Source organism: Oryzias melastigma, linkage group LG3 (assembly GCF_002922805.2).
Source record: "Oryzias melastigma strain HK-1 linkage group LG3, ASM292280v2, whole genome shotgun sequence".
Lineage (NCBI taxonomy): Eukaryota > Metazoa > Chordata > Actinopteri > Beloniformes > Adrianichthyidae > Oryzias > Oryzias melastigma.
Window position 1 is genome coordinate 21,600,364 of NC_050514.1, and position 27,643 is coordinate 21,628,006.

A 27,643-nucleotide genomic window follows, 5' to 3' on the forward strand; every position below is an offset into this window, starting at 1 on the left:
ACTCTTTTTTTTCTTTGTCAAAGAGAGAAATATCCTCCCTTTAAGGTCTTGTGATTGAAGAGAGTTGGATTCAGCCCTGAGCTGTTTGATCTTGTGACTGCTTTGGAAAGTGTGTTGAAACAGCAGTGTCAAGTTTGCGGTCGATGCATGGCATAGTTTGATCATATGAACTGCTGTCTTATGACTGCTGCTCTAATCTTCATTTTTATTTTTGTCTCACTGCGAGCAAAGTAAAATAAAAGGGGAAAAAAATGAAGATGAGATATTAAGCTTGAAAAAACGTGACACCTGTGAACTAGCACAACCCTCCAGAGTCTCTAAATAAAAAAAACTAACAACTCTAATCTCTGTATCTCTGTACTGCATTTAGGTATTTTCCTAGAAAATATAGGCCCCATCTGCTTACATGCGTCATCTCTGAACTCAGCTCATTTCTTTCTCTGCTTCAACACACTAAACACTCAGTTCTCTCCTGGTGTTAAAAAAAAAAAAAAAAAGGATGAAACACCAGACCCACAATTCATGGGAAACTCAAAGAACCTCAAAGGTTTTTGTTACAAACCTGTTGGTTTCTTCCAGTATGTCTGTTTATGTGTGTGTCTCAGCTCTTTATATCTGGAGTAAGAGACAACAGTGGGGCTCAGCAGTCTAGATCCATTACTAATCTGCTTCCCAGAAGTGTGATTTGTGTGAGTCAAATAGAGAAAAAACTTACCAGAGATCATTGAGCAAAAAAACATGCAAGCACAATTTGGACATCTCTTCGTGGCCCTAATATTGCATTTTTCACTTAAACTTTGGATCATTCACACGTGAAATCAGTAAAATGTTTCAATTAAAATGAGCCCTACTTCCCGACATCCATCTGTTTACATGCTCTCCCGCTAGCTTACAGCCTCTCACACCCCCAAGCTAACATGCTAACATTAGCAGTGCAACAAAAATGGCAGGCAATACAGGAGCTATCCAGCTGTACAGTTTTGGGCCAGATGTCAGCTCAGAATAGGAAAATTAAGCTGTACATGGATCCATTTGTCTGCAAGCGGATGCATCAGAATGGAGTGAAGCTGGGAGCTTGTGACTTTTTTTTGCAAGAAATGTGACAATAAAGAGAAATGCAACTTTAAGCCCAATTTTCTTTATATGTCCTCCATCATGAGAAAAATGCAATAAGAACATGTTAAGTCACTTTACGTCTGTCCTGATGGTCACAGTTGTCACCAGTAAACAAACAAAAAACTGGAAACAAACAAACAAAAAAAGCCTGAACATTTACCTGAACAAGATCACTGATTAACCTACATGTTCTTGTCATTTGAATGTGAGAGAAATCTGTAATAACTGGGGAAAACCCAGACGCACACAAGTAGAAAAACCAGTCTCCGTACTTAAAGCCTCGATGAGATCCAGCTACAGGTCACACCTCATCCTCTGTTTGAAAAGCTCATCAACCTGACTTTGAATCTCGGTCTTCTGATAGCTTCAGTTTCTATATTTAGCTAAAGTCTTTCCTGTTCCTGTTTCTCTATACATGGATTAAAACCTTAGTGAGAAAATGTGTCTTTTTTTTTTTTTTTAATTAGCAGCATTAGCTGTGTGGTTACAATCTTGTCAGAAAACAAGATGGCGATGTGTCCCTGTTTGTATGCAGAACACTTAACATTGTTTAAGATGAAATTAAACACTCAGGAGGAACTACTTTTGCAGAAGTCTAGTCTATTATTTTAAAAAATAAAGTCAAATGTTTTGATGTTATAAGTCAGACATTACATCAGAATGATAAATTACCTGTGGGTTTTTGGAAATTGTCCCATATTTGACTGGAATCAGGTTAGCAGACTGGCTCTTCAGCTTGTGTTATGAAACGTTCCATTCAAATGTGTGTAACCAGACAGGTTAATATAAGACCTCTATTTACTTTAACAGATATGTTATAAACTCCCTTTTGACAGGCTGAAGCCCACAGTAAAGCTACACGTGTGTTCACTTACTGCACTCTGATTGTGCCTGTGTGGGTGTGCTGCACAGACTCGATTTGATTAATATCACCGTGCTTCTTTTCGGCTGAGTTCCACTGCTGCAGCAGAACAAATTACACCTTTATCATCAGTACATGAGGTCCAGTCTCTCCCAACCCTCACAGCCGGCACGGCTGGGCTTTTAACGAGCCATAAGTGAAAACACCTGTGTGGTTTTGCAGGTTCACATGTCTTAGTAAACTTCACTTCCTGTCTGTGGTTTCATGTCCGAACGGCAAAAACCAAAAAAATCATGCTTTTTAGTCATGAAGATTCTTTTAAAACCTGCATAAAAGAGTCTTTGTCAAATGAAGTAAAGCGCCCCTCTCAGAAACTGTTACTTTCTTGGCTGTGCGTTTTTATTTCCCTCAGATTTTACAAGTAGACAGATGCCAAATCGGTTTTGTTATTTAAAAACCGAGGCTTTGCTGTAAACTGGCCGTGGGCACATCTGCTGCAGCTGCTGTGTGCGCTTTATGGCTGAAAGCTTTTATTTTCCAGTGAACACTTTGTAGGATGGAGGAATAAATATGGACAAATGGACAAATTAATTAAGCTACCCCCCTCTGTTCCATAATGTTATGTTTATTTTTTGATATGTATTTTTTTTTAATAAGTAATTCTCCAACACCTAAAACACAGCACTCAGCATGCAGAGTGTAATATTCTGTCTCGCCACAAGAGGGAGTTTCCCTAGATTGAGCAGGGCAGGAGAGCTAAGTTTAACCTGGCCTGCCATTGAGTGAAACATCGGCGAGACAGAAGTGTAATGCGTGCTGTGTTCATGTTCCAGGTAAGCTACAGAAAAGAGATAACATAGATAAAGTAAAATGAACCACCAGAGGGAAGATAATACAGGAAGTTGGCCGTTGTCTGTATTTTGTTTGTGGCGCTGTTCATTTGTGATGGTTCACATGTAATTAGCTATATCGCTAGCACTTAGCAGCTAAAGCTAACACACGAACGGGGTATTGTGGTGGATATGGAGTTCTGAATATGTAGTTAGCCATGGTCACAGGGGTATAAAATGGAGAATTATTTATGTATTTTGTTGATAAATGCAGGAGAGCTAAGTTTAACCTGGCCTGCCATTGAGTGAAACATCGGCGAGACAGAAGTGTAATGCGTGCTGTGTTCATGTTCCAGCTTTTCACTAAAGGCAATCAAAACAAAACCCACATTTGTCCGGTCTTCCTTCAAGTGTGCAACAACTTTACTGCACTTATTGAGCAATTTAAACACAGTTGTTATGCAAGAAGCCATTTTCACCAGGCTTGTTTTCAACTGCAAATTTCTATAAGTAAAATTATCATCTTGCAGGTTCAAAGGAAATGAAGTTTGCACATCTAATTTGTGCTTTATATCCCAAAACACACTCTAAACATACATTTAGAAACACACCATCCCAACTCCAGATTGCTCACATAAACAATCTGTTTTAGCACGCAGACAAAAAGAGAGATCAGAGGATGTTTAATAGGAAAATAGAAGATGACATGAAACTATAATCATGCTTAAAAAAAATTGCTAAAACTCTGTATGCAGAGATAAAGCAAATTCAGGGAGTAGCTTTACTTGATCGAGATGCATTCCAGGAGAATACGTCAGTCTGTTTGAATCTGGTTAGCATTAAGATAAGAGTTTAAGTTACCGGAATCGGACCACAAAAAGGCCCGAGTGATATGAACAATTGTCAACATGTGAGAAAAGCATTAACGGCGAGCCAGCATCCTTTGATAGAGGAAACTCAACTTGCCAAGTGGAAATTATACTTTTAAGACATTTAAGCTGTCAGTCTGGTTTGTTTTGTCGTGAATGAAGCCAGGGCTCTTAAAAAGAACACCAGCAGTAAGCTCCAGAAGCTAACATGGAAATATTTCCCAATTAAAGACAGACTGAGCACCTGAGAGGAAAACTGAATTTGCAACTACAGTCTGTATGACGTCAAAGATGGTGGATGAAAAAATAAAAATAATACTTTTTTACACTTTTTGTGATGTCACCGACTACGACAGGCTGAGTAATCAACCGAGCAGAGTTGTTAATATTTTTAATTTCTTCAAATTTCACAACATTATTTGAAATATATAGTTACATGTTTTCAAATAAAAAATTCTGTCTTCAAGTGTTCCAATTACTTTCCTGCAAAATTTACTAATGCTTACCGTTTGGATTGCTGGAATTTTCACTCCAATAAAAATTGCGTTTTTTTTTAACATGTTCTTGTAGCTCATAATGGAAGACATAATGAAAATTAAGATTTAAGCTGCATTTCCAAGTAATAATTTATTCAAATCATGCTGAATCCGGAGCAGACGAAAAAACGTAGTTTGAAAACCTTGTAGTTGTTATGTAGAAACTAAAACCAGCGGGCCACGAGCTCACTGCTCCACTCTATTGTGATCAGTCCTCTTGCAGACAACTAGATCTAAGAACATCTTTGGTTAACTTGACTGAACTGACATCTGGCTGAAAGCTGTACAGCTGGTTAGCTCCAATATTACTCGCCGCTTTTGTAAAACCGCTAATATGAGGTTGGGGTTGTAAAAGGCTGTAAGATAGCTTGATTGAGTGTAAACAAAGGGATGATGGGAAATGAGAAGAGGCTTAAATCATGTCAAAAGTCCCACCTTCAACTCAGAAAAGATGTTCTAGAAAATGACAGGTTTTGATTTTTTTCCTAGAAATGGGATTATTCAAATTAAATGGCCACTGGGAACACTTGTACAATAAATCAAAAGATGATTTGTTTACCTCCCTATGCATAAATTCAAGTCAAGAGCTTCATTTTTTAAGGATTCAAGTTCAAATTCTGATTTCTGCTTATTTTGGTGCAAATAAAAGATTAGTGGCAGGTTATGTTACACAGGAATAGTCAAAATGTGAAATTCACCTTTTAGTTCAGTCATGCACTTGCACATTTGAACCTATAATTTATTTTGTTCCATCAGGTCTTTTTTGTTGGTGGATACTAACATAATTCAATTATTCTGGCACTTTGCTGGTTTCATTGATTTGAGTTATTTTTGTTCTATAAGACTGGTTATTTTGATGATTTTCTTTCAAATCATAAAGCATTGATGCTGTTTTTTTCCTTCCCAGTTGTTCAGAAAGTAATTCCTCTTGTTGAAATATTTTTTCTTGAAGATTGTTATGATTTTTTTCTTTTTGTTGGAGTCAGCAGCTATTCAGTTTCTTATCTAGCCTTTCACTTAACTTTAACAGGTATAAAATCCCCAACAGGGACTGCTTACACACACTGACCGGATTTATAGCCTGTTAGAAAAGTGAGGATTGTATATCAGCGCTGCCCGTAAAGAGTCAACACTGATGTCACTCTGGCTCTCCCTAATATTATGTAACTTTAAAACACACACACAGGAGCGAGCAAAAAATAAGGTTGGATGTGATCCTGCTGTTGAGACTGAAATGAAGAGATAAAAAGAAAGGTCTAACTTGAACTTGATCTCATGAGCGTAACGTGTTTTTTCTTTGTGTGCCCATTTTACAGTAAATTGTAGTTTTTCCTCAAGTTTTAGTCTTTGAAAAAGTGTAATCTACATAGCAGCTGCTGTAAATAAGCCAGAGAACAGTCTTTTGACATGATATTGGACTGCCCATCAATTCAGTTTTATTGCATTGTATTGTATTTCCCATATGAAACCAAAAAAGTGTGTTATTCTGTTGGATAACAGTATGTTTTTGTCAAATTTTAGTGAAATTAACTGAAATTTTTTCTGCAAATGTCAATACAAGTGCAAGCATAAGGAATGTGTTACAATAAAAAAGGCTGGAGGGCTGTGGTAAGACTTATAAAACGTCATTTATCTTAATTATGTGGGAAGCAGCTCTAGAAAACTGCAGCGTCAATACATTGCCACATATTGAAGAATTTACAGCGAGGCTGCAGTTAACTGTGTCACCGTCACTTCAGTTTCAGTGAACTGAACATCACAAATGCTGATGAGATCATCTAAACGGAAGATGATCAGTTTCAGGCAAAGAGCAGATGATTTAGACAGAACAGAGTCTGTCATCTCATTATTCTCAGACTGTATTGTCAAGACTTTGTTTTCCAGCCTAAGACGAGGCATGACCCCTGCTCTGCTCATGAGCACAAACAGACCCCCTACTAAATGACACATGACGGCCTTCACAGTCAGCTCCTTGCATAACCACAAAGTTTGGAAACAATCTGTTTACAGTGACTCAGTCTGGAGTAGTTCTGCGAACTTGCTGTATTTTAGGGTGATTTCTTTCTGGGCTGTCGTTTCTATATGTTGCTTTCTAATATAGTGTATTTTCTTTATCAGATATTTGAATGTTCATCTGAACTATGTGGATGACCAAGTAAATAAATTCAAACTTTATATTTCACTGACCAATGCTGATTGTATGTATCAACTTCAAGTAGTATCTTAATAAACTTTATTCACCTTTTTGTGTTAATAAATGTCACCTTGTTAACACATTAATAATGTTTACTAATGTGTTAATAAAACTTGTTAAGGAATCTTATTATAAAGTGTTACCAAAAGTTGTGTTAATGAGCCTGCATTCATCTGACCACTTTTCAATGAGTTATTGAGTCTTATCATTTTACCACTGCTCTATATATTCCAAAATGCCCGGCTACGGTGGCCTTTATGGTCCAGTTTTTCTGCTCCAAGCACAGAGCCTGATCAGATTGAGGAAACTCAGGACGAACCGGAGCTCAGTCTGTCTAAGAACAAACCAAAACCACCTTAACAGATGGGTCTGAGAGCGGTTCCTGGTCAAACTAATAAATCATCTTTAATTTTCTGGTTTCGTAACCTGTTACCATGTTAGTCTTGTCGTGACAAATTAGAAAAAGGCTAAATCTCAGTTCTCTTTTAGTTTTTGCCTTTACTTCTTTTACAGGTCTTTGAAAAAAAGAGTGTCCTCTGGCTAAAGTCTTCACTTTCTCAGAGAATTACAGGCTGCAGCGGCGTATCATCTGTTATTATGCTTTAGCATGCAGCTGAATGAAAACACTGGAGTGGTTCACTCTGGCCAAGCGGCTCTGTTTCCAGAGAGAGGTTCCCAGCAAGTGTCTTTATGAGAGTGAGCTCAGGTGTGCCGTGAGCAGAATCAAAGCCAGTAAAACAAACAAGTCTTCAGGTTCAGCTCCTCTGTTCTTTGTGCTCTGGTTTGAACTTTGACAGCTCAATGAACTCGAAACTGCAGAAGCCATCCATTTTTGAGTCTCCACTCAGTCTTGTTAGAAATAATTCTGTCCGTTTTGATTTTTTTGTCCAACCAGACTAAAGCTATAGTGTCTCATATTAGAGTATTTTGGAGCAGATTGGTAAAAGGAATTGTCTTAAAACAACTATAGTTGAAGTATGGCCGACTTTCAACCATGTGTCTTTAAATAACTTTAAGTTATACGGACAAATGTGTGATCAACCACCAGAGATGAGGAAATGTGTTAAAAAACAAGATACTTTCAAAATATTTTAGATAAGTTCGTCTCAAGAGCGCTGCGTGATTTGAAAAGCACTTAAAAACAGAGCAGCTGCTTCGGTTAAACAGGCTTTAAAGATCAACATAGCTGCTAGTTAATACATCAGATCTTTGGCAGACATGTTTAATTGGTTCTGAGGGATGAAAGGCACTTCTCTCCATTTCTTTTCAGAAAACAGCTGCGATGAGCAACATACTTCTCTCCATGGTCCGTGCATGAAAAACCTGACACAGGAAATAAGCTGTCATAAGAGTGTGTGACCTTTAGCCCACTTAACTCCACAATGAGCCAAGTCTACACACAAACAGAAAGACAAGTCAGCTATTATGCCTTCTTCCCCAGAAAGTTACAATGCATTCGCTATCAGGACTGAGATGCAGACACAGTGAACTTATTGAGCTCCAGCTGTAACATCTTCTGAACATCCAAACAGCTTCTGGTCTTCAGTCCACAGAGAGAAAGTTTTCTACTCCAGCATTTACGGAAGACATGTTTTAGTAAACACCGTTTATAATCTGAGTTCTTGCAAAGATTAATAGAAGCTCAAGTTAATCAGAGGACATTCATCTTTCATGAATGTTTGTCTTCATTTTGGAAAACAGAAAACACACTTTGAATACCAGACTAGCACAAGTATGATTGAAAACACTTCTTAAAATAATAAACTGGGTGATGTAACGATTCATTTTAACATAGATTCATTATTTTTGGTTGCCAATTCGATTCACTTTCGATAATGGTTCATTTTGAATGATCCGATTCTCTGACCTAAAATCGATCCAGGACATCTTTAGGCAAAAGTTCATCCAGTGTGACTCAGAGAGAAATACCTGGTACTTAGCAGTGCATGTGAAATTACATACATATAACAATCGTATTTATACCCCTAAAAAATATAGCAAATGTGTTGATGTTTTTCCCCGGCATTTAGGTTGGTTTTAAATTTGTTTTTAAAGTTAAAATTGCATTCACAAGAGAGTAATAGACTAAATCTGTTAAACATTTGAATCTTTGTTGTTATTTTAAAATGAAAATCCAGTTTTTTGTGTGTTTTTAACTCATTCTGGTTGCATTTTTCTCATGATGGAGGACACATATAAAGAAAATAAGAATTAAAATTTTATTTCAGAGTATTTTTTCAATTAAACCGCGATGAATCAGGAACAGACCAAAAAATACCATTGGAATTACAATCACCAGGCCACAGGCTCCCTGCTTTCTTCATTCTGATGCGTCCACTAGCAGACAAACAGATCCACGAACGTCTTCATTTTCCTCCACCGAGCTGGCATCTGGCTCAAAACTGCACGACTGGATGGCTTCGATACTGCTCACCATTTTTGTTGCACCACTAATTTTAACTTGTAAGGGGCTGTAAGAAGTGAGAAAATGGCCCCGCCCACAATGCAGAGACTAATTTCTTTCTTTTTTTTTCTTTAACTTGTCCAGTCCAACAGCAAAGCAAATAGATACGAGCTGAGAGCCTCTTGTGTTACAGATTTTACTGTAACAACAGGGAGTTATTGATCTTTAGACATGCAAGGTGTATATTTGTATAAACCCCTTTTGTAATTTATGCTAAACTTTATATATAGATTATGTTTGGAACGTACGGAAAAGAAGAACAGTGAAGAAGAGGGAAGTTGGAGGAGGGGGTAGAGGTAAATTTCTGATGAACTACTGCCGCTCTGCAGAAGCTATGTCCTAGAAGACAACACAAACAACAGCCAAAGAAGCAACATGTTTTTTTGGCTAAAGATGAAATAATCATAATTGAAAAACAAACGCTTTTAAAAAAAATATTTAAACTGAATGATTAGTGTGAAAATAAATAACTTTTTTTATTTACTTATTTTACCAAGCATGCATACAGATTAATCTAACATTCATGACAGCCAATTGTCTAGTTGCACTCTTGACCTTTCTGGTTCAGAGTCTCCAGAATAAAAGGCTTTAAGACAGAACACATATCAGTGTGTTTGGTTTAGTGAAGAGTTTCAAAAGTTCAGTTTAAAACGGGGATTGGAATGCCAGCTCAGTCCCAGTTTTTCAAAATAATTAAAAAATGTTAATCTGTTTGGTTTACATATATTTTAAAGCGAACACATCGGCACATGGAAAGAGCAACTGGTTGGGCAAGTTCTGTTACATATTCTCGTAGCATCGTGTTCTGTTTAAGAGTTTAGAACAAAAAGTCCATCTCACACCGAGCCCAACATGAATCTGATTTATTGTGTCTGTTTGGTTTTTGGGTTTTTTTGCACCATGAAACTCTGAAAGGAAGCTATTGCTTCTAAAAATGAATGTTTCAAATCCATTTAGTCAACTGCATTTTATATCAAAGGGGTTTTCTAAACCCAAATGGACCCACAAACACTTCAATATGCCGATCCGCCTGGGGCAGATGTAGACGGTTATCACAGCTTAAAGTAAAACTCCAAGTTAAGACACAGTGTGCTTTCACAGAAGAGAGTCTGAGCTTTTATGTTTTCATGAGAAGTCATTTGCTTAAGACAAAAGAAAAAACATGTTTTCATCAAGCAAAAAGAATGTGCAAGTTGAACCCAAGTTACACAGGATTCAAGTCTCACACCAGTTTAAAGTGAAATTCAAATAAGACGTGAGGCTTATTCCAGAGTACACTTACAGGCACGTTCAATAAAAGTCAGATGAAGCCCAGGATAAATAAGGCTAGCAGTTAGTAAGTTTCTTTACAAAAACAATAGCCTGGTTACAAAATGTCTTTAAAGTATCTGTATGCTTGATCAGAAAATATTGAAGAGGGTTTTGTCTGTGGGAAGCTCGAGCTCATGCAGCCGTTTTTTTTATTTTTTTTTAAAGCAGTCTAAAATTGGATGCATTTAAGAAAAAGTTTTTACTTTGGTCACCAGTGCTGACAATGACATCCTGTTGGCAGTCTGGTTACCCAACGATGCAATAAGAAAAATCAGTTTGAATCCATAATAGAGTAGATGGGATTCATTCCAAGTAACTCCTCAAATTTGGAATAATCAGCATGTTGTCCCCAAAACCTACTGACCGATGCCAGTTTAGTCCAACATTACACAGGAGAGGCTCAGTAGTAACGTCAAAGACAGACTTCCTTGGTTCCCTGCGTCTGGCTCCTTCAGGCAGAAAAAGCTCGAGTCCAGACACAACAGGAGCCAGGGCGGACTCTAGGCCACGCAACAGTACCTTTTCCACCACGACTTTGACAGTCTTTTCATCTTGTTCGGCGCCTGCCTCTGCTTTGTCCAACGTTTTTGTTTTGCTCGCCTGGGATTTCGAGGGCTGTGGTTCTGCAGGCTGGCCAGTATGGCCGTGTCAAACACTTCCTTGAGATTCTTTTGGGTCAGAGAGGAACACTCCACGTAAGCCACAGCTCCGATCTCCACAGCACAGTCCTGCGCGTCCGCCAGGTCCACAGGCCGCTCTTTGTATTTGGCCAGATCGATGAGGACCTTGAGAGAGGAAGAATCAATCAATCATTAAGCCCCTTGACCTTACTGGTAAAACAAACCAAATAGTGATTCTAACAGGGATTTCTCTGTAAGCAGACAAACCAGAGAAGCAATATTTGAAATTGGAAAGGAAGTATTAGGATAGTGAATTCAAATGTGGTTGGTTCACGTCTTCTACTGTTTGTCAGAGTGTTTGGTGCAATAATATAATATTTGCATAACTGTGACAATAACAGTCAGTCTTTTTTGCACATTATGCGTGAAATTGTGTTTTACATTAGCTTGAGAGGGAAAAAGTAACAAGTTTATCTCAGTTTGCAGTGTACCATCCAAAAGGCTGCAACAACACACTTGTCATTGCCAGTCTAAGATCAGCAGCAGCTCAAATGAAAGACCAAAGTGTGTCCAACCAACAATGTTTAGTGCACAGCATCCCTGAGAAAAACAATCCCATAAACTGCTGGAATGCAGGGATGCCATTCAAGGATAAAGCGTGACTAACATTGGACAAGTGGGATTTTCCAACATCAAAGAGAACTGTTAGATTTGAGATAAAACATTTTACTTTATAAGTTAAGTCACAAAATTCCCCCAAAAATAAATGAAATGAAACATTTTTCAAGATCACAAAATCAAGACAAACTGGTCTTCAGAATCTACTATCAAACACATACTAGCTTCTCACACTATGGTGGATTTGTCAGATTTTTGCCGCTGTAAACATGTATAAGTACAGCATTCACACCTTGACGTTCTCTCGAAGGTCACACTGTGTCCCAACCAGAACAAGGGGCACAAACGGGGCGTGTTTGTGGATCTCAGGTACCCATTTTTCTGGGACGTTCTGAAAGGAGGCAGGACTGACCACACTGAAGCACAGCAGGAACACATCTGCACTGGTGTAACACAGGGGGCGGAGCTTATCAAACTCATCCTGGAAGACAATAAGACATGTATTAATTTTCCACGAGTTGATTCTGACTAGAGAAAGCTCAATAGACAGTTTTGTGTGCATGGGAAAAGCAAAATAAGCATGACGATAACCTAACAGACCATTTCAGTGCTGCGTATCCCACCAAAACTACACAAAAAGGTCATGTTGTCAAGAAAAAGAGTGATGATATGATGCTAAGCGCCTCTAAAGAGAGGAAGCGGCTGAGGAAAGTCAGATTTAGTCCCGCTGGTGGAGCAGGAAGGACAATTTCTGAAAGCTTCTTCCTCTTTAGATGACGGCAAACAAAGATAAGACTCGATGACTGCCTATGAAGATACGACAGCTTTAAGTTCACCAACTCTACCCCTCCTCTCTCCTTTAATCTATTAAATTAATTGTCATCACTGCCCCGCCCATTCAAGGTAACTCCAGCACACAAGTGTGGTTCCCTCATACCTTTAATGATCAAACAACCATAAAGCTAATTTATCAGTCTTTAAATAAACTGAATGCATAAATTATAAAAGGGGTGCTAAATTTACAGAAAATATATGCATTTTTTAATTGGAAGTGCTTTGGATTTTGCAAAGAGGCAGTTTTACAAAAAAAAAAAATGTCCAGTAAAAACAAAAAAGCAGCAGTAGCACAGATTTCTTCAATCACAGACAGAAAGAGGAAACTCTGAAGCAAGACAACTTTGAAAAATAAAATCATAAAACTGATATATAAATTTAAATACAAAATAAAAATTTCCCTCTTTCACTATAATTCAGTTGTAAAGTTGTTTTCTTTTCTATTTCAAAGGTAAAAAGTACTTGCTAGCCCCGTCTTTTATTTGCAATTTACTGGAATTAATTATTTTCGTTTTAGTGTTTCTTGGCCTTCCCTATTGTGCTTTCTTTATTAATTAACTTTCATGTAAAGACGAAATACTTAATTTTGCATTATTCATATAGTTAATTTTCATAGCACTAAGCAATACATTACTTAATACTTGTCTTTGATAGAAAAACAAAAGGGGGCAGAACAAAAGCTTATTATCTCTCCCTCATTTTACAAAACCAATCAAACTATTTTAACTAAATACATCTCTTTGTAACACAAAATAAATAAAATAAATACATGAAATGGTTGGCAAAGCAACAAAAGCTGACCGATAAAAACAAAAAGAAAATTAACAACAAAAAGAAACAACAAAAAATACACTGAATGCCTCAGAACTTCTTTTTTATATATAACCTTTTCCAGTTCATAAAGTCTAATCATTAGTTGTTTCAGTTTTTAATGCATTGAATGAATTTGACTCTTATTGATTTCTCAAGTTTATTCCATAATCAGATACCCTGTACTGAAACATGTTTTCCTTCATTTTTGAATTTTAGAATATCCTAATCTTGTTGTTTTTTCCTTAGATTCAAGATTTGTGATTGCAAGGTGGAATAAACCTACAATTAAGGGTTTGTTTAAAAATGAATGTTTTTTTTTTCTATCTCAAATTCTTTTATGCATTTTACAGCATACTTGTCAAGTATTAGAATGTAGTAAAAGATAGGTTATTAGGAGAAGGATACATTGTTCGGACGTACAGCAAAAAAGCCTTTTTGTATGTTTTTAAAAGCAAAATAATAGAAGAAAAAACAGTTTTGTAGTAACCGTTTCTATGAACAACTCTGCATGTGCAGGCACACATGAATTTATAAAATGTTTTATGTGTTATTATAAAAGCAGACATTCCAAGCATTTTTTTAGCAGAAGTGTGGGCATCATTTAAACAAATTTGATTACGTAAACTCTAAACAGTCTGTCCTCTATGATAAGAATCTTTTAATGTTTTTGAGACAACCGTCTGCTTCCTCAACAGTAGATATAATTCCATCACTCTGTTCAAGAGATTTTCTGTCAGAGTTAAGATTTCCTGACAAGTAACCCAACTTTGTGGATTTGGTTCCACTTCTGCTATCAGAAAATCTCTTTTTGGATTGTAGAGATCCAGAGATAAAAAAAAAAAAAAAAAACTACATTTGTGAACATGTATTGTCGTGGTGTAAAAAAAAAAAAAAAAAAAAAAAAGACTTAAAACAAAATATTTGGTAAATTATTGTAAAATTTCTTATTTTTATTACATTTCTTGTAATTTATGTAAAACAGGGATACTGAGGATGTCACTAAGAGAACAGGATGCCACAACCCATTAAATGTGGCTGAGATTTACAAGTGTATTTGTTTAGCTAGACAACTGCAGCCCTTCCTTCCACAGTGTAGCTTCTTCTTCTTTTATCTGTGCCATGAAAGAAATGGCAAGAACTGGAACAAATAAAACCAGAACAAAAAAAAAAAAAAAAAATGTTTGCTCCCTTCAGTTCTGTATTCTGTCTGCATTCACAATGTCGCTGACACCCACCAGAGTTCACTTGCAAGTTTGTGAAGTGAGAGTGTAGCTTTCTGCCGAACTATTGTTCAATTGTTTGGTGAGCAGCTGATTTCAGGAGAGGATTCACACCACTCTCCAGATGAAGCAGACTCTATGAGGAGACAAACGGCCCAGTGTGAAATAGCCATACCTTTATTTTTCCAAACTAGACAATCTTATAAAACATAAAATTATAATATTTTTTATGTAATTTTTTTAAAGCAAAATAAAGTTCCACTCATTTATTTTTCAATAAGGAACTTCAAAGGTCTGTAAAATGAATTAAAAAAAACTTTTTATTCTGCTGTAAAGGTTAATATGGAAGTTATGTGGCTATAAACAGGCTTTTTTTCACATATCACATCGTTTTTGTTCAAGATTTCTGTCTAAAAGCTTTAAGGTGTCAAATATAGATACAAAAAATAAAATAAAAGGATGCCAGATTCTACACGCCACTTAGATAAGAGGGACTAATTCCTCCAAAGGGTGTTCTCTCCAGCTGAAAGCAACAACAGGAAATGCTGCTGAACAGACTGCGTCCTGTGAGACCACTGACCTGTCCTGCTGTGTCACACAGTTGTAGTCGGACTGGCTGCCCATCCACGGACACAGTTGCTATTGGTAAAAAAGAAAAAACATCAAAATGTTCATCTGGTAAAACAAATAAACAAACAAAAACAATCAGTGTTTTGAAATTTGAGAAATAAGTGATTTAATTTTAGGTTTAATTACAGGAGAATTTGATAATTTGTCTTAATAATTCTCATCATCCTCATGACTTATATGAACAGATCATTTAGTTTATAATGAAAAACTAACTTTTCAACTACCAGATATCATTTTTCAAACTTTCTGCTATTGAGATTTACAGCAATAAATATTATTTTATTATTTCTTAATAGTTAAAGGTGGTTGAACAATTAAAAAGTAGTTGAAAATAAGTAGAAAAATTAAATACGAATTAAACATCTTGTGCAAGGCTGAGAGTTTACCTGAGAAGTTGTCGAAGGCAGTCGGGACGTACTCGGTGGGGTAACCGTTGGTGGTGTAGCTGACAACCAGGCTGGTTTTCCCCACAGCTCCGTCCCCCACCAGGACACACTTCAACCTCCTCTCCGGCTTGTCTGCTCCGGATCGCCGCGTCCGCCCTCCGGCGCCCCCGTCCCGGCTCCGGAGCCTCCTCGGAGGGACGGGCGGAGCGGGTGACACGGGCGCGTGCCTGTAGCCGTAGCCCCCATTGTCCCGAGCAGGCACCTGGCACGGCGAGGAAGGGGACATGGAGGTGCGGGCAGGAGGGTCAGTCCTCTCGAGTGTGTCCAGCTTTGGAAGCGTCCATTCCTCCTCCAGAATCCGCCACCTAACAGCGCGCTGCTGCCCGCGTGTCCGTGACCGAACGGCGGTAAAGTTGAATCTCTTCACAAAACTTACACCAGAGTCGAGTCAAAGCACATATTTGTTGTGGGGATTATGCAGACTTTTCCGTGGCAGCAGTGGTTGGTTGGTTCCAGCCCCGCGTGTGTCGGTCCTTCCTGTTGTCCAGCGGACAGACCCGTCCTGAACTCCCCTTCCGTGACATCACCGCGCGCGTGAGCGCCTGGTGTGACAGCGGGACGCGCTCCTGGAGGGAGAGATGGGAAACACCTTCAGCCATGAAACATATGCAAACGTTTTAAAGGCGCGTGTGGCGTGTCTTCATGGAAAGAAAAACAGATTTCAGCGAGATAACAAATCTTTCCTCTTAATGAGTTTATACACTAATTAACTATTTCCTATTCTGCGCTCTAGGAAATGTGATTTCCCACCGTCGACTGATTCTGGCTGAGGTTGTATTAAAAAAAAGAAAGAAAGAAAGAAAGAAAGGAAAATAATATTATCCACATTCATTTCTAAGACTTTTACATTTTCTCTTTTGTATTTTATTTTATGTTTTCACAAACAACACTTTTACCAGGTCGCTCAGCACCACAGCGTCGTTTGTAAGGTCAATAATGTTAATAGCAAGCAACTTATAAGGATCATTATGCTGTATAAATTAAGTCAAATTACTTTAAAATAGTCAACAAAACCAAAAATGATCATTATTTGTGTTTAGTTTACTGATCATATTTGAAAATATTTTTGTCCACTTCTTTAACTGGTCGACTAAGATTGATCTTGAACTAAATGTACGTTTGGTGAGACAAGTAATAAAAAAACTACTAGTAATACTATTTTTCTAATACATCTTGTTAAAACTTGCAAGTAAGTTTGGAACATTGGCGCCATCTAGCGCACACAAATAGATACAGCCTGGATCGCCTAATCACAGCGGAACAAAATATAACTGACCGCTGTTTCCTTACGGACGGTACAGAGGAGCGGGACAGCATGTGTGTGGTGCAGTAAAGTGTCCCGTCTTTACGGCGTGTTTACACTAAAATATGGCAGCGGCAGAAGTAGTTCTTGGTTTTCTGGAGCAGGTGGAGCCGTGGCGGCTTCGGTCGTCTCAGTTCCCCAGTAAGGTTGGAGGGAAGCCGGCGTGGCTTAGCCAGACCGGACTCCCATCCCAGTCAGCGCTGGAGTGTGAGATCTGCCGCGTGCCCATGGTGTTCCTGCTCCAGGTTGGTATCCTGAAGGCTTGATGGGGGTACCCAACATCTAAAACACTGTCTTTTCTGTTTGTTTGTTTGTTTGTCTATTTAATGTTTAATTGCGATTTATTGTTAGGTTCTCAAAAACTCACTGTGAGGACAATAATCATAGAACAACTAAATAAAAAGATACCATATCAGCCTTCACACAAAGAGTAGATTTTACAAAAGACAAATTAGAAAACTATTTTTTTTGTAGAATTAGAGTTAATAAAAATAAAAAACCTTCAATATTGACAACTGATTTGTGTCGTTTCCATAAAAAAACAGGTTGACCCACAATGTAGGGATGGGAGTGTAGCATGCAGATCTTTAGTCAATTTACCCTACATCAATAAGCACCCCAGAAGAAGCCTGAAAATAACAGCAATCAAAGGTAGACGTGTTTGAGCAAGGTAGGATTGAAGAAACGGTGTTCCCCGATGACCAGTGTTGGGAAACACTCCCACGTTATGGCCAGGGATGTCTTGAGAAGAGGCAACAAGTGTGCCAAGCTGGACCAAGGGGTCACTTTCTTGATAATCACTTTGAGAGATCTAAAAATTCTGCCAGACCATGTCGGTCTATAAAGGGCCAACATCTTCACAGCACCTCAGCTCAGTTATCCCATCTTCAATAGGGACAATCAAGACAGTATTCTCCCTTGTTATCCATATGATGATTATGTGGGAAAAGGCAAGTAAACATTTCTGTCTATTTAAACATTTTATTTTAACCAATATGAATTCTATTTACTCTAGGTTTATGCACCGATTTCTGGTCAGGAGAGAAGTTTCCACAGAATACTCTTTCTGTTCTGCTGTAAGACCCCTGATTGCTACACACTCAACGACAACCGCTGTATAAAAGGTACTTTCAAATGCTCTATTGTTTTCCCATTTCTTCACTCAGCTGGTGTTGCAGTTTCTTGTATCAATTATTCTAATGACACTGAGCAATCTTTTTTCTCTTAATCTGCCACACCAGTTTTCAGGAGTCAGCTGCCAAGAAGGAATGAGTTCTACCCCTATGAGCCCCCACCAGGTTTGTGCAGCAGTATTCCAGAAAAATCTGGTCTAAAAGACTGCAGAACAGCTGCATTGCAAAGTTTGAGTCAAGTGAAGATTAAAACTTACCTAAAGTACTGTCATTGTTTTTATAAAGGGTAGTATTGGTGATAATTTATGTACTTTACGGGCTAATGATTGAAAAAATAATGAACTCTTACAGGACGGAAGCTCCTCTGTAATGTTCTGTCCGTCCTGGGATGGGATCTCTCCCTCATGTGGGAATCCCTAAGGTTTCTTCTTTTTTTCCTGACTCAGGTTTTTTTAGGAGTTTTTCCTTACCGCGAGGGAGGGTCTAAGGACAGGGATGACCGTTCTTTATAGTCTGTTTAGTTTTTACCTATTGTGCATATTTTATGACTCCATCTGTGCATCTGTTAAAACTACAGGCATGAAGCCCAATGAGGCAAATTGAATTTGTGATATTGGGCTATATAAATAAAATTGAATTGAATTGAATTGAATAAAAAAGAACATATAGGATTAATTTTAACCCCTAAAAACTGTTAAGTCAAATTCCAAATATTGGATAGCTAAATGGTAGGGATTTCAATGACTCTGGTTGAGGATCACATCCGTTTCTGAGACCTGACGCTGAGCAACTCCATCTCTTCAGAGGATGAACCGCCCAGCGATCTGGAGGACCAAACCATGTTGCCCATCTCTGGAGTTAAACTGTGTTGGGTCTGTGGTTGTCCGGGCAACAAGGCCTGCTCCCGCTGTCATGCTGTAACTTACTGCGTCAAACATCACCAGGCCATCCACTGGAAGCATTCTCACAAGAGGGAATGTGGCAACCCAGGTATTGTAGTCCTCAGCTTGACACAAGAGTCATAGTTGTTCGTTGACACAAGCTGAAAAATTGGTTTTGTTTACCTTTATCTGTTTTCCTGTAGATTTGTCCACTGTTGCAGCTTCTCCCCTTCTCTTCCCTGAGTTTGAGCTTGTTACTGAGCCTGAAGAAGAAGACGGCGAGAAGGAAGAGGAAGATCAGGGAAGAGACTCTGAGGCTCAACCTGGAGATGAAGACAGTAACCAAAAAAGTGTTTCCTCCTCTTCCTTGGCAGACAGTAGGTTTTCAATAAGATTTGAAACACATGGTTGACAGAATGGTACATTTGGATAGTACTGGCTCAGAGTGTACTTGTATTCTTATTCCTTGTGGTCCATCAGCTCTGGCAGAGACAGACCTGGAGGATATGGCCATGCATGAGACGGAAGAAAACAAAGTGTTTCAAAGATTTAAAAAGAAGATTGCATCAGAGCCACACCAGGTACAGAAATCTCCCAACTTTATTTATACTTTACTACGTCCATCTACAGTGTTGTCTCATCCAGGTGATTCGTTATTGCCGGGGAGGATCTCCTCTGTGGGTCTCCGCACAGCACGTCCCCTCAGATCAGGACATCCCATCATGCACCTGTGGTGCTAAGAGGATGTTTGAGTTCCAGGTACTCCATCCCAACTTTTTTTTAAGGAAAAAGTGTTGATGCATCTAATAGACACATTTGCAAAATTGTTTATAGATATAAGAATGAATGGGAAGTTCTTTTGGTGAGTTTATGATGTTGACATGTGTTTATGCAGGTGATGCCCCAGCTGTTAAACGACCTGTCTGTGGACTCAACAGGAGCCAGTATTGACTGGGGAACCCTGTTGGTCTACACATGCTCCGACAGCTGTAACCATGCCAACCAGTACTGCCAGGAGTTTATCTGGAAACAAGATTTTGGTCCAGATACGAAAACCAAAGATAAATAAAGTGTTCTAATTTTTAATCATGAATATATAAGAAAAGTTATTTTCTCTCTGGCTATCAGTGTTAAACCACATTCACTTTAGTTTTGCACAAAGATGCACTTGAATATTTTGTAAAAAAAAAATGTTTTATTAAACTGAGAATGGGTCCCATCTACACATGTTTAAGTCCAAACCTAAAACTTGCTTATTTCTGGTGTCTGTACTTAAGATCTCATACCACCCTTACTCCTATGATAGCATATCATTATAGATCTTAGCAGAACTGTAAAGCACTTTGAGTATGAAAATTGCTTTACAAGTAAAGTTTATTTTTATAACAGAGGAACTAAATGTCAAATTACAAACACTGTCTCAATTTTTAAAAAGAGCAGTCTTTATGAGAACGATTTAAATTTTACAAATCCAAAAACCACAAATGCATCAAACACCAAAACAAAAAAAGTTTGTAAACTTCCTTCAAATGCGCTGTGACAATTTTAACAGCAACAACTCTAAGCACGTCCTTCTATAGCCAAGATAAGTCATGTGCCACTTCAGACCAGTTTGGGTCGTTCATTCAGATGCATTTCATGTAACTGACTTATCTTTAACTGCTAATAAATTGAACTCCATTGGCTCAGTTTTACCTCACATTTTTTTGAACCATTAAGTCTGAGAGCTCTTTGCTCAAAGTTCTAAATAATACTTGTGTTTTCTTAGAAAAGTGGACAAAAACTACTAAATGCCATGGATCTCTTTTGACCGATGAACTATCGGTACACCCAATGTGACCGATATAAGAGAAGTTGTTCTTTTTTTTCTATTTCAGTTTCCTTCAGATAAAACATTTTCGTCACACAAACGAGTCTGTGGCAAAAAAACGTCAAATGTTAAAAAGACAAAACTCTGCTTTATGAATAGGATGTATGAACGTGTTTATTAACGCACAGTACAGCTCCAACAGTTGTAGAACAGGTATCTGAATGGAAAAGGGATTTCTGGTGACAGCGTCCACAGTAAGTGGAACAGACGTTAAGTTATAACAAATTAAGAAAGTTTGACTTAAGATAGGTAATCCTAAGATTGGTTAACGAGAAAATAAAATCAACAAGTGCCAGAAACTTAAATCCACAAGTGATAAGTACGTTTCTAAACAAAGTTTGGAGGGAAAAATATAGACAAGCAGGAGCATTTACAGTTATTAACTCACTCTCTGCAAAGATTAATAAAAAAAAATAAAAAAAAAACTGCCAAGATGGTTAGTGCTACGTTTAAATTTAAGAAAAACTAAGGAACATCAGTATTTTGAATGTCTGTTAAGTTCATTTTTCCAAGTTTCCTGTTTAAGTTTTTTGGAACATCCCCTCAACTTTTAATCACTACTAATAATTGAAAATAAGTTATATACATTTGTACAAGAGTTTTACAATAAAGTACATCTGATATCACAATTATGCTCTGTTTCGTCGTAAAAAAATAAAATAAAAAGCTTCAAGCAATGATGGGAACATGTGGTGACTTTGAATGGTAAACACAATATTGCAGAACAAACTACAGTGGATCAAAAAAAAACTAACGTACCCAGTAACAATTTAAATGGTTTCTATTAGTTTTAAAATGAGGACTTTCACTGTAACTTTGGAACATTTATGGCTTCAGTTTAATTTTAACTTTGAAATTTTATCCAATTTGGTGGCAAGATTTTCCCAAGGGGTTGATCAAAAAATAACAAAAAAGGACAAAAACACTCATAAATTGAGAAGAGTGAGAAAAAAAAAGAATTTGCTTTATACAAAACCTGAAACAGTTTAAAGTAAAATCAGGAAAAGTCCCAGTCTAACTACTTCTGACACTTTTTACATGTTCTTACAATTCTATGTACAACCAGAGAGGAAGAGTAGAAAATCCAAAAGCTAAAACCAGGTAAAGTTAGTTGACCATTGTGATAAGAAAGACCGAAAAGGACCTTTAAAACATCTTTCTCGTTAAAAAAAAAAGAAGAGAAAGACAATTGGTCTTTCACATTCAAGTCTTTACTGTCAACTTGAGGTCAACATTGAAATGTTAACATCGAGCATTAAAGAAAAAAAAAAAAAAGATAAAAATGTAAAAAGTTTCAGCATTTTGGTAGAGAACTGGGAGTTATGAGTTCTATGTAGTCTTGCGAAATCCTTTCAGGATGGGATAAATGTTTTCAAAAGCTTCGTAGATTTCTCCTCTCACTTTGGCACCTAAAAAAAGCAATAAATAAAAGAAATTAGCAAATAGAAGCTACAGCTCATTAAAAAAATGTTTTGGAATATCAATTTTACATCAACCAATTCCAAAATATTTCTTGGATGTTAAAAAAAAAAGTTGAGAATAATAGAAAAAAATGTGAAAAAAGTACATAGTTAATAAGTAATTATGTTTAACTCACAGCAATATAAAAGGGGGGAAAAAAGTCAACTTACCTGTGAGTACTACCTTTCCAGAAACAAAGATAAGCAGCACAATTCTGGGTTTGATCATTCTGTAAATCAGCCCTGGAAAAAGCTCCGGCTCATAGCTACAATACAAAGATGACATCACTTTAGAAAAACAAATAAAACCTGGAAAATTAAAATTAAAATAGTTTTCCGTCTGAGTGTCAGAATTCTGTTTGAGGTAAATTGTAGTTTAGGATTTTGGTAATTTTTGACTTGCAGATCAGATGGAAGAATTTACAGAATTTGCAGGAAACTATAGTGATAAAAATTGATTGTTTTAGAGCAGTATTAAATCTGATGCACTAATGTAATATCATCATGTTGGTGCTTGTTCATTGTACATTTACTGTCGTTTGTTGTTTGTTAAACATAGCCAGAGTTTGCACATGTGTCAGCACAGCTGTCCAAATGTATTTTCTTAATAATAATTCATCACAGTTGGTTAAGCTGTCACATAAAAATAATTTCAGAGATTTTTTACATCCATGCTGTAGATACAGTAAAACAAGCAGAAATTACCTGCTGAACTGCTGATGCGTGAGGACGAGTCCTTCAAGACGAATGGGAAACTTGACATCACAGCTGCCCACCATGTTTTGAATCTTGAAGTCCAAAAACTTTGCAGGAAAACCGAGCTTTTGCACCACGCGGGCATACTTTCTCGCTGCTAACCTGGACTGTTCCTCACTACAAAAAACAATAGGAGCCAATTAGAAATACAAAAAAAAAAAAAACATTTGGTAAAAAGAATGAGACTAAATGTATACCACCAGTAAAATAAATTTTAAATACTATAAAGTTAAAAAAACAACTTCCCACCTTTTGGCTCCAGTGCAGACCATCTTCCCAGAGCTGAAGATGAGAGCTGTTGTTCTTGGTTCTCGTATTCTCATGATGACTGCAGCAAAACGCTGGAAAGTGGCACAGTTACACCAACGTTACATTTTTCCCACCTCAGTTGTAGAGGTTTTTAAGTTTACAAGTTTAGTAGTATTTTGGAAAGCTTCTTTTGTTTGAGGTTTAGAAGAATGATGTCACAAAGTAAAAAAAGAAAACAAAAAAAAAAACAATTGGCTCTACTTGTCTACAAATCAAAGCTCACAGTTAAGAAACATGAAAAGATTATCAGTATAGGATTACCTTTGGGTTGTATTCAGCATTCCTAGCTCTTAAGGCAATAGTCTTCAGGTCCAGTTTACAACCCAGATTTACAGTAGAAACTATGTTTCTGGTAGCAAAGAAAGGGACAAGTTTTGAATTAAAACATTGTGTAATTCTAAACATTTTTTTGAAAAACATTCAGAATAACATTTAAAACTAACTTGTTCAAATGTATCTATTTTTAAAAAGAAATGAATAAAAAAAATTAAATTCACAAGCAAAAAAGAAAAACTAAAATATGTAAATGGATGTGCAGTATTAGTCAATGTCCTCATCCCTCTGTGAATTGGATGCAACATACTGTAGCTGTGGTACGATGCCAGAGCTCTCTGAGGCAGGTGTAGCTGGAGCGATGGGGGTCATAGGTGTCACCGGAGCGCTGTAGAGCGGGGTGTTACCGGGTAGCGCAGTGGTAGTTGAACCTGGTACTGGCTGAGAATGAAAGAGCTGTGGAGTCTGTCCTGATGTTCCTGGAAGACCTGTGAGACATTAGAAGATATGTTTTCTTGGTAAAAACATGAGCCCAATTAATTAAATGCATTTTATTATTCACCCTCAACATAAAAAGAAAGAATATCAATAAAATGTTTGTTTTACCCGTGTTGGCCTGCTGTGTTTGTTGCTGCTGTTGTTGTTGCCTCTGCTGCTCCTCCAGTATGGACAGACTGTTTGTGTTTTGTACTGGCTGGGGTGTGAGGCCCGAGCCGTACGGCATCATGGGACTGAAAACTGGCATGGTTGGGGTCATCACTCCCTGCATAATACATCACCGCATGTTTAATTGGAAGAAAGATTTGTTTTTAAAAGCTTAGTATATACATTAATGCAATAATAATAATAATAATAATAATACTATTAAAGTATTACTTTCTGAAGCAATTGGAAATTATCATTTGCCTAAAATGTAACCAAAGATACAAGACATAAATACAAAATAAGAGAATCAAAACAAAAGATTTATCTAATGAAAATAACAGCAATTTGTGATTATTCAATTGTGCAATTAGAAACATAATTGTGAAATTTTGTTTTTATTAATTTTGGAGAAACCAAGTTGGAGGTTACCGGAGGTGAAGCCAGGCCTTGAAAGGCTTGGATGCTGTTATTTTGGTCCATGTTTTCTGGTTCTCCCTTTGCAACACTGCCAACCCCTGCTAGGCAGCTGTCCTATCCACTTTTGCAGCAGGTGCCTTGAATTGAGATGGGTCTACGTTTGTAGAAAAAAAATCACTTGAATAATAAATGGACTTCCCCGGTTTCTTTCCACAACGCTGAGTCCAGAACGCTAAAAACAGAAGATGTAAAACTGATTATGAACTCATATTCACAACTCACAGCTCAAATGAGACTTTCTACGCTACTAATTAAAAATGCACCCTTGTCAATTCATTCAAATAAAAAACTAAGTGCAACATTTCATTGGTAGAAAGAAGTTAGCTTAAAAAAGATATAAGGGCGCGAACATAAAAAAAGCCTTCTGGGTAACAAGTCTTGACGTTGCCTCATTCTGCGACATTTCAAAGGCTCTAAACAATTATTAATTATTGTCTGTATTGGACCAGTTTTTTCGTAGCACATCTGACAGCCTTCAAATCAAACACACCGGCAAGCTGAAATTAGCTCAATAGCTAAAGTAAGCTAGCATAGACATAGGGGATAAAAACACTTTCCGGTAGCGTAAAAGTGTTTGCTGTTCTAAAAAAGAAATAAAACAAAACTAAACATAGTTAAATAATATAATATTGATGAAAGACAACTTACATATATACTTTTGGAGCAGAAGTGGTCACAAAAACAAAAATAATGCGAGCTTAGCTTCGTTTTTTTCTAACGCTCAGCGGTGAAGAAAATGCTTAGCTCTTTCCGGAAGAAGACGCTTTAACTTCCGCCGAGTCACAGCGCGCAGCCAGACAGAGCAAAGATGGCGTCGCTGAGTGACAAATCAGTTTGGGACGAGGTGGAAGATGGAATCGGAGAAGAAGTGTTAAAAATGTCCACAGAGGAGATAGTTCAGCGCACTCGTCTCCTCGACAGCGAGATAAAGATAATGAAGAGCGAAGTGCTTCGGGTAACTCACGAGCTCCAGGCCATGAAGGATAAAATCAAAGAAAACACGGAGAAGATAAAGGTGAACAAAACTCTTCCGTACTTGGTTTCCAACGTGATCGAGCTGCTGGATGTGGACCCCAACGACCAAGAGGAAGATGGGGCAAATGTGGATTTGGATTCCCAGAGAAAAGGAAAGTGCGCTGTCATTAAAACCTCCACCAGGCAGACCTACTTCCTGCCGGTAATCGGGCTGGTAGACGCCGAGAAGCTGAAACCTGGAGATCTTGTTGGGGTCAACAAAGACTCCTACCTGATCCTGGAGACCTTGCCCACTGAGTACGACTCCAGAGTCAAAGCCATGGAGGTGGATGAGCGTCCCACTGAACAGTACAGCGACATAGGCGGCCTTGATAAGCAGATCCAGGAGCTGGTGGAGGCTATAGTCTTGCCTATGAACCACAAGGAGAAGTTTGAGAACCTGGGTATCCAGCCACCCAAAGGGGTCCTCATGTATGGTCCACCTGGTACAGGAAAAACCCTCCTGGCCAGGGCCTGTGCTGCTCAGACCAAAGCTACCTTCCTAAAGCTGGCAGGTCCACAGTTGGTTCAGATGTTTATTGGAGATGGAGCCAAGCTGGTCAGAGATGCCTTCGCTCTTGCTAAAGAGAAAGCTCCGTCCATCATCTTCATTGATGAACTGGATGCCATTGGAACAAAGAGGTTTGACAGCGAGAAAGCAGGAGATCGTGAGGTGCAGAGGACCATGCTGGAGCTGCTCAACCAGCTTGATGGTTTTCAGCCCAACATGCAGGTCAAGGTAAAGATGCAGCGTTTTCATGTTAATATTTGTGTGGAGCACTTAGCAGGCTGCATCTCTATGTTTATACTCTATGATGGTTACTAAATTGAATGATGATTACAATGATGTTATGCTTCAGGTCTGACCACAGTGGTTTTCTAAACCCTTTTTTAGGTGATTGCTGCCACCAACAGAGTGGACATCCTGGACCCTGCTCTGCTTCGCTCAGGTCGGCTCGACAGGAAGATCGAGTTCCCCATGCCAAATGAAGAGGCTAGAGCCCGCATCATGCAGATTCACTCCCGCAAGATGAATGTCAGTCTTGATGTCAATTATGAGGAGCTGGCTCGCTGCACGGATGACTTCAACGGCGCTCAGTGCAAGGCTGTGTGCGTGGAGGCTGGTATGATCGCTCTGCGTCGCGGCGCCACCGAGCTCAACCATGAAGATTACATGGAGGGAATCCTGGAGGTCCAAGCCAAGAAGAAGGCCAACCTTCAGTACTACGCTTAAGGACACTGCTGGTGTCTGAGTTTTTTGTGAACATGTATTGTGATTTAATGAAAAGTTGAGCAAACAATTGTCACTAAAACCATCTTGATTAATAAAAAGAGAGAAAATCACTGTAGTGTTTTGTCCTACTGATTACAGGAGTAATGTCAAGAGTTTCTAGTAAAAAGAAAAATCTTACAATCTGACAGGAAGTTTGTCAGACTTGTCATGTTTTTTGTAATTCATATTCATTTTAGCAAAATAATCCCATTTAGTTTGAGCATTGAAAACAACTGAAGAAGGCTTTTTTTCCCCATGTGAAAAAAGAAACATCTTATGTGTTAAAAGTTTCCCTCAAAAAAACATTGAAAGGATCAGAGAGCAACTTCTTATACATTTTTAACATTTACATAAATAGAAACTTCAAATCATATTTTACTCTATCCAAAAATATTCCAAATAAAAAGCTGTATCCTTGTATCACAGGTTTGCTCTCAAAAACTGCAAAATCAAACTTGGGGTTTTAAATAAACACAAGAGCCAAAGATTTTTCCCATAAATGAGAATAGTAACTGGAAATGTGGGCCTAAAACTAGAAAAAGGAGAATTTAAATTGAAATAACAAACTTGTCAGATTCACTATTGTAATTATACCGACTTAAGAGGCTTCAGTGACTAGTTGTAATAAAATTACAATAAAAGCATAACAGCTTTGCACACTAAAGATTTAAAAAGTAAATTTGGAGGACAATTTACTCGCTTTTTTGTTTTCCAGTATCACTTAATGTGCCACAATACACTATCAATGGGAAATTTATATTTATCGATGCCTATCTTATCAATATTTCCAATCTGCCAGTAAAATAGCAACCATGATTTTTATGTATTCTTGAAATAAGATTTCCCAAAACCATGCCCTTTCACTGTAGGCACACATTTTGCGGTC

General features: G+C 37.8%; 4 protein-coding genes across 4 annotated transcripts; 2 read left to right on the forward strand and 2 right to left on the reverse strand.

Annotated features, from left to right (window-relative positions):
* Nucleotides 1-9,717: 9,717 nt before the first annotated feature.
* On the reverse strand, nt 9,718-15,916 carry rhoua (ras homolog family member Ua). The gene is made up of 4 exons (XM_024294882.2): nt 15,304-15,916; nt 14,868-14,926; nt 11,713-11,901; nt 9,718-10,967 (listed from the first exon to the last, which is right to left on the reverse strand). Exons 1-4 carry the CDS (start codon nt 15,587-15,589, stop codon nt 10,683-10,685), a joined length of 819 nt encoding a protein of 272 aa, XP_024150650.1. The 5' UTR covers nt 15,590-15,916; the 3' UTR covers nt 9,718-10,682.
* A 725-nt stretch (nt 15,917-16,641) lies between these two features.
* pdcd2 (programmed cell death 2) lies at nt 16,642-19,871 on the forward strand. The gene is made up of 8 exons (XM_024294880.2): nt 16,642-16,911; nt 17,682-17,790; nt 17,908-17,964; nt 18,604-18,789; nt 18,884-19,057; nt 19,161-19,261; nt 19,326-19,439; nt 19,576-19,871. Exons 1-8 carry the CDS (start codon nt 16,732-16,734, stop codon nt 19,747-19,749), a joined length of 1,095 nt encoding a protein of 364 aa, XP_024150648.2. The 5' UTR covers nt 16,642-16,731; the 3' UTR covers nt 19,750-19,871.
* Nucleotides 19,872-20,638: 767 nt separating this feature from the next.
* Nucleotides 20,639-25,379, reverse strand: LOC112160403 (TATA box binding protein). Its single transcript, XM_024294881.2, has 9 exons — nt 25,119-25,379; nt 24,423-24,642; nt 23,955-24,111; nt 23,659-23,836; nt 23,337-23,424; nt 23,016-23,107; nt 22,716-22,883; nt 22,182-22,276; nt 20,639-21,959 (listed from the first exon to the last, which is right to left on the reverse strand). The coding sequence occupies exons 2-9, from the start codon at nt 24,471-24,473 to the stop codon at nt 21,880-21,882; spliced, it is 909 nt and encodes a 302-aa protein (XP_024150649.1). The 5' UTR covers nt 24,474-24,642; nt 25,119-25,379; the 3' UTR covers nt 20,639-21,879.
* psmc3 (proteasome 26S subunit, ATPase 3) lies at nt 25,249-26,829 on the forward strand. Its single transcript, XM_024294879.2, has 2 exons — nt 25,249-26,223; nt 26,380-26,829. The coding sequence occupies exons 1-2, from the start codon at nt 25,279-25,281 to the stop codon at nt 26,716-26,718; spliced, it is 1,284 nt and encodes a 427-aa protein (XP_024150647.1). The 5' UTR covers nt 25,249-25,278; the 3' UTR covers nt 26,719-26,829.
* The last annotated feature ends 814 nt before the right edge of the window (nt 26,830-27,643 follow it).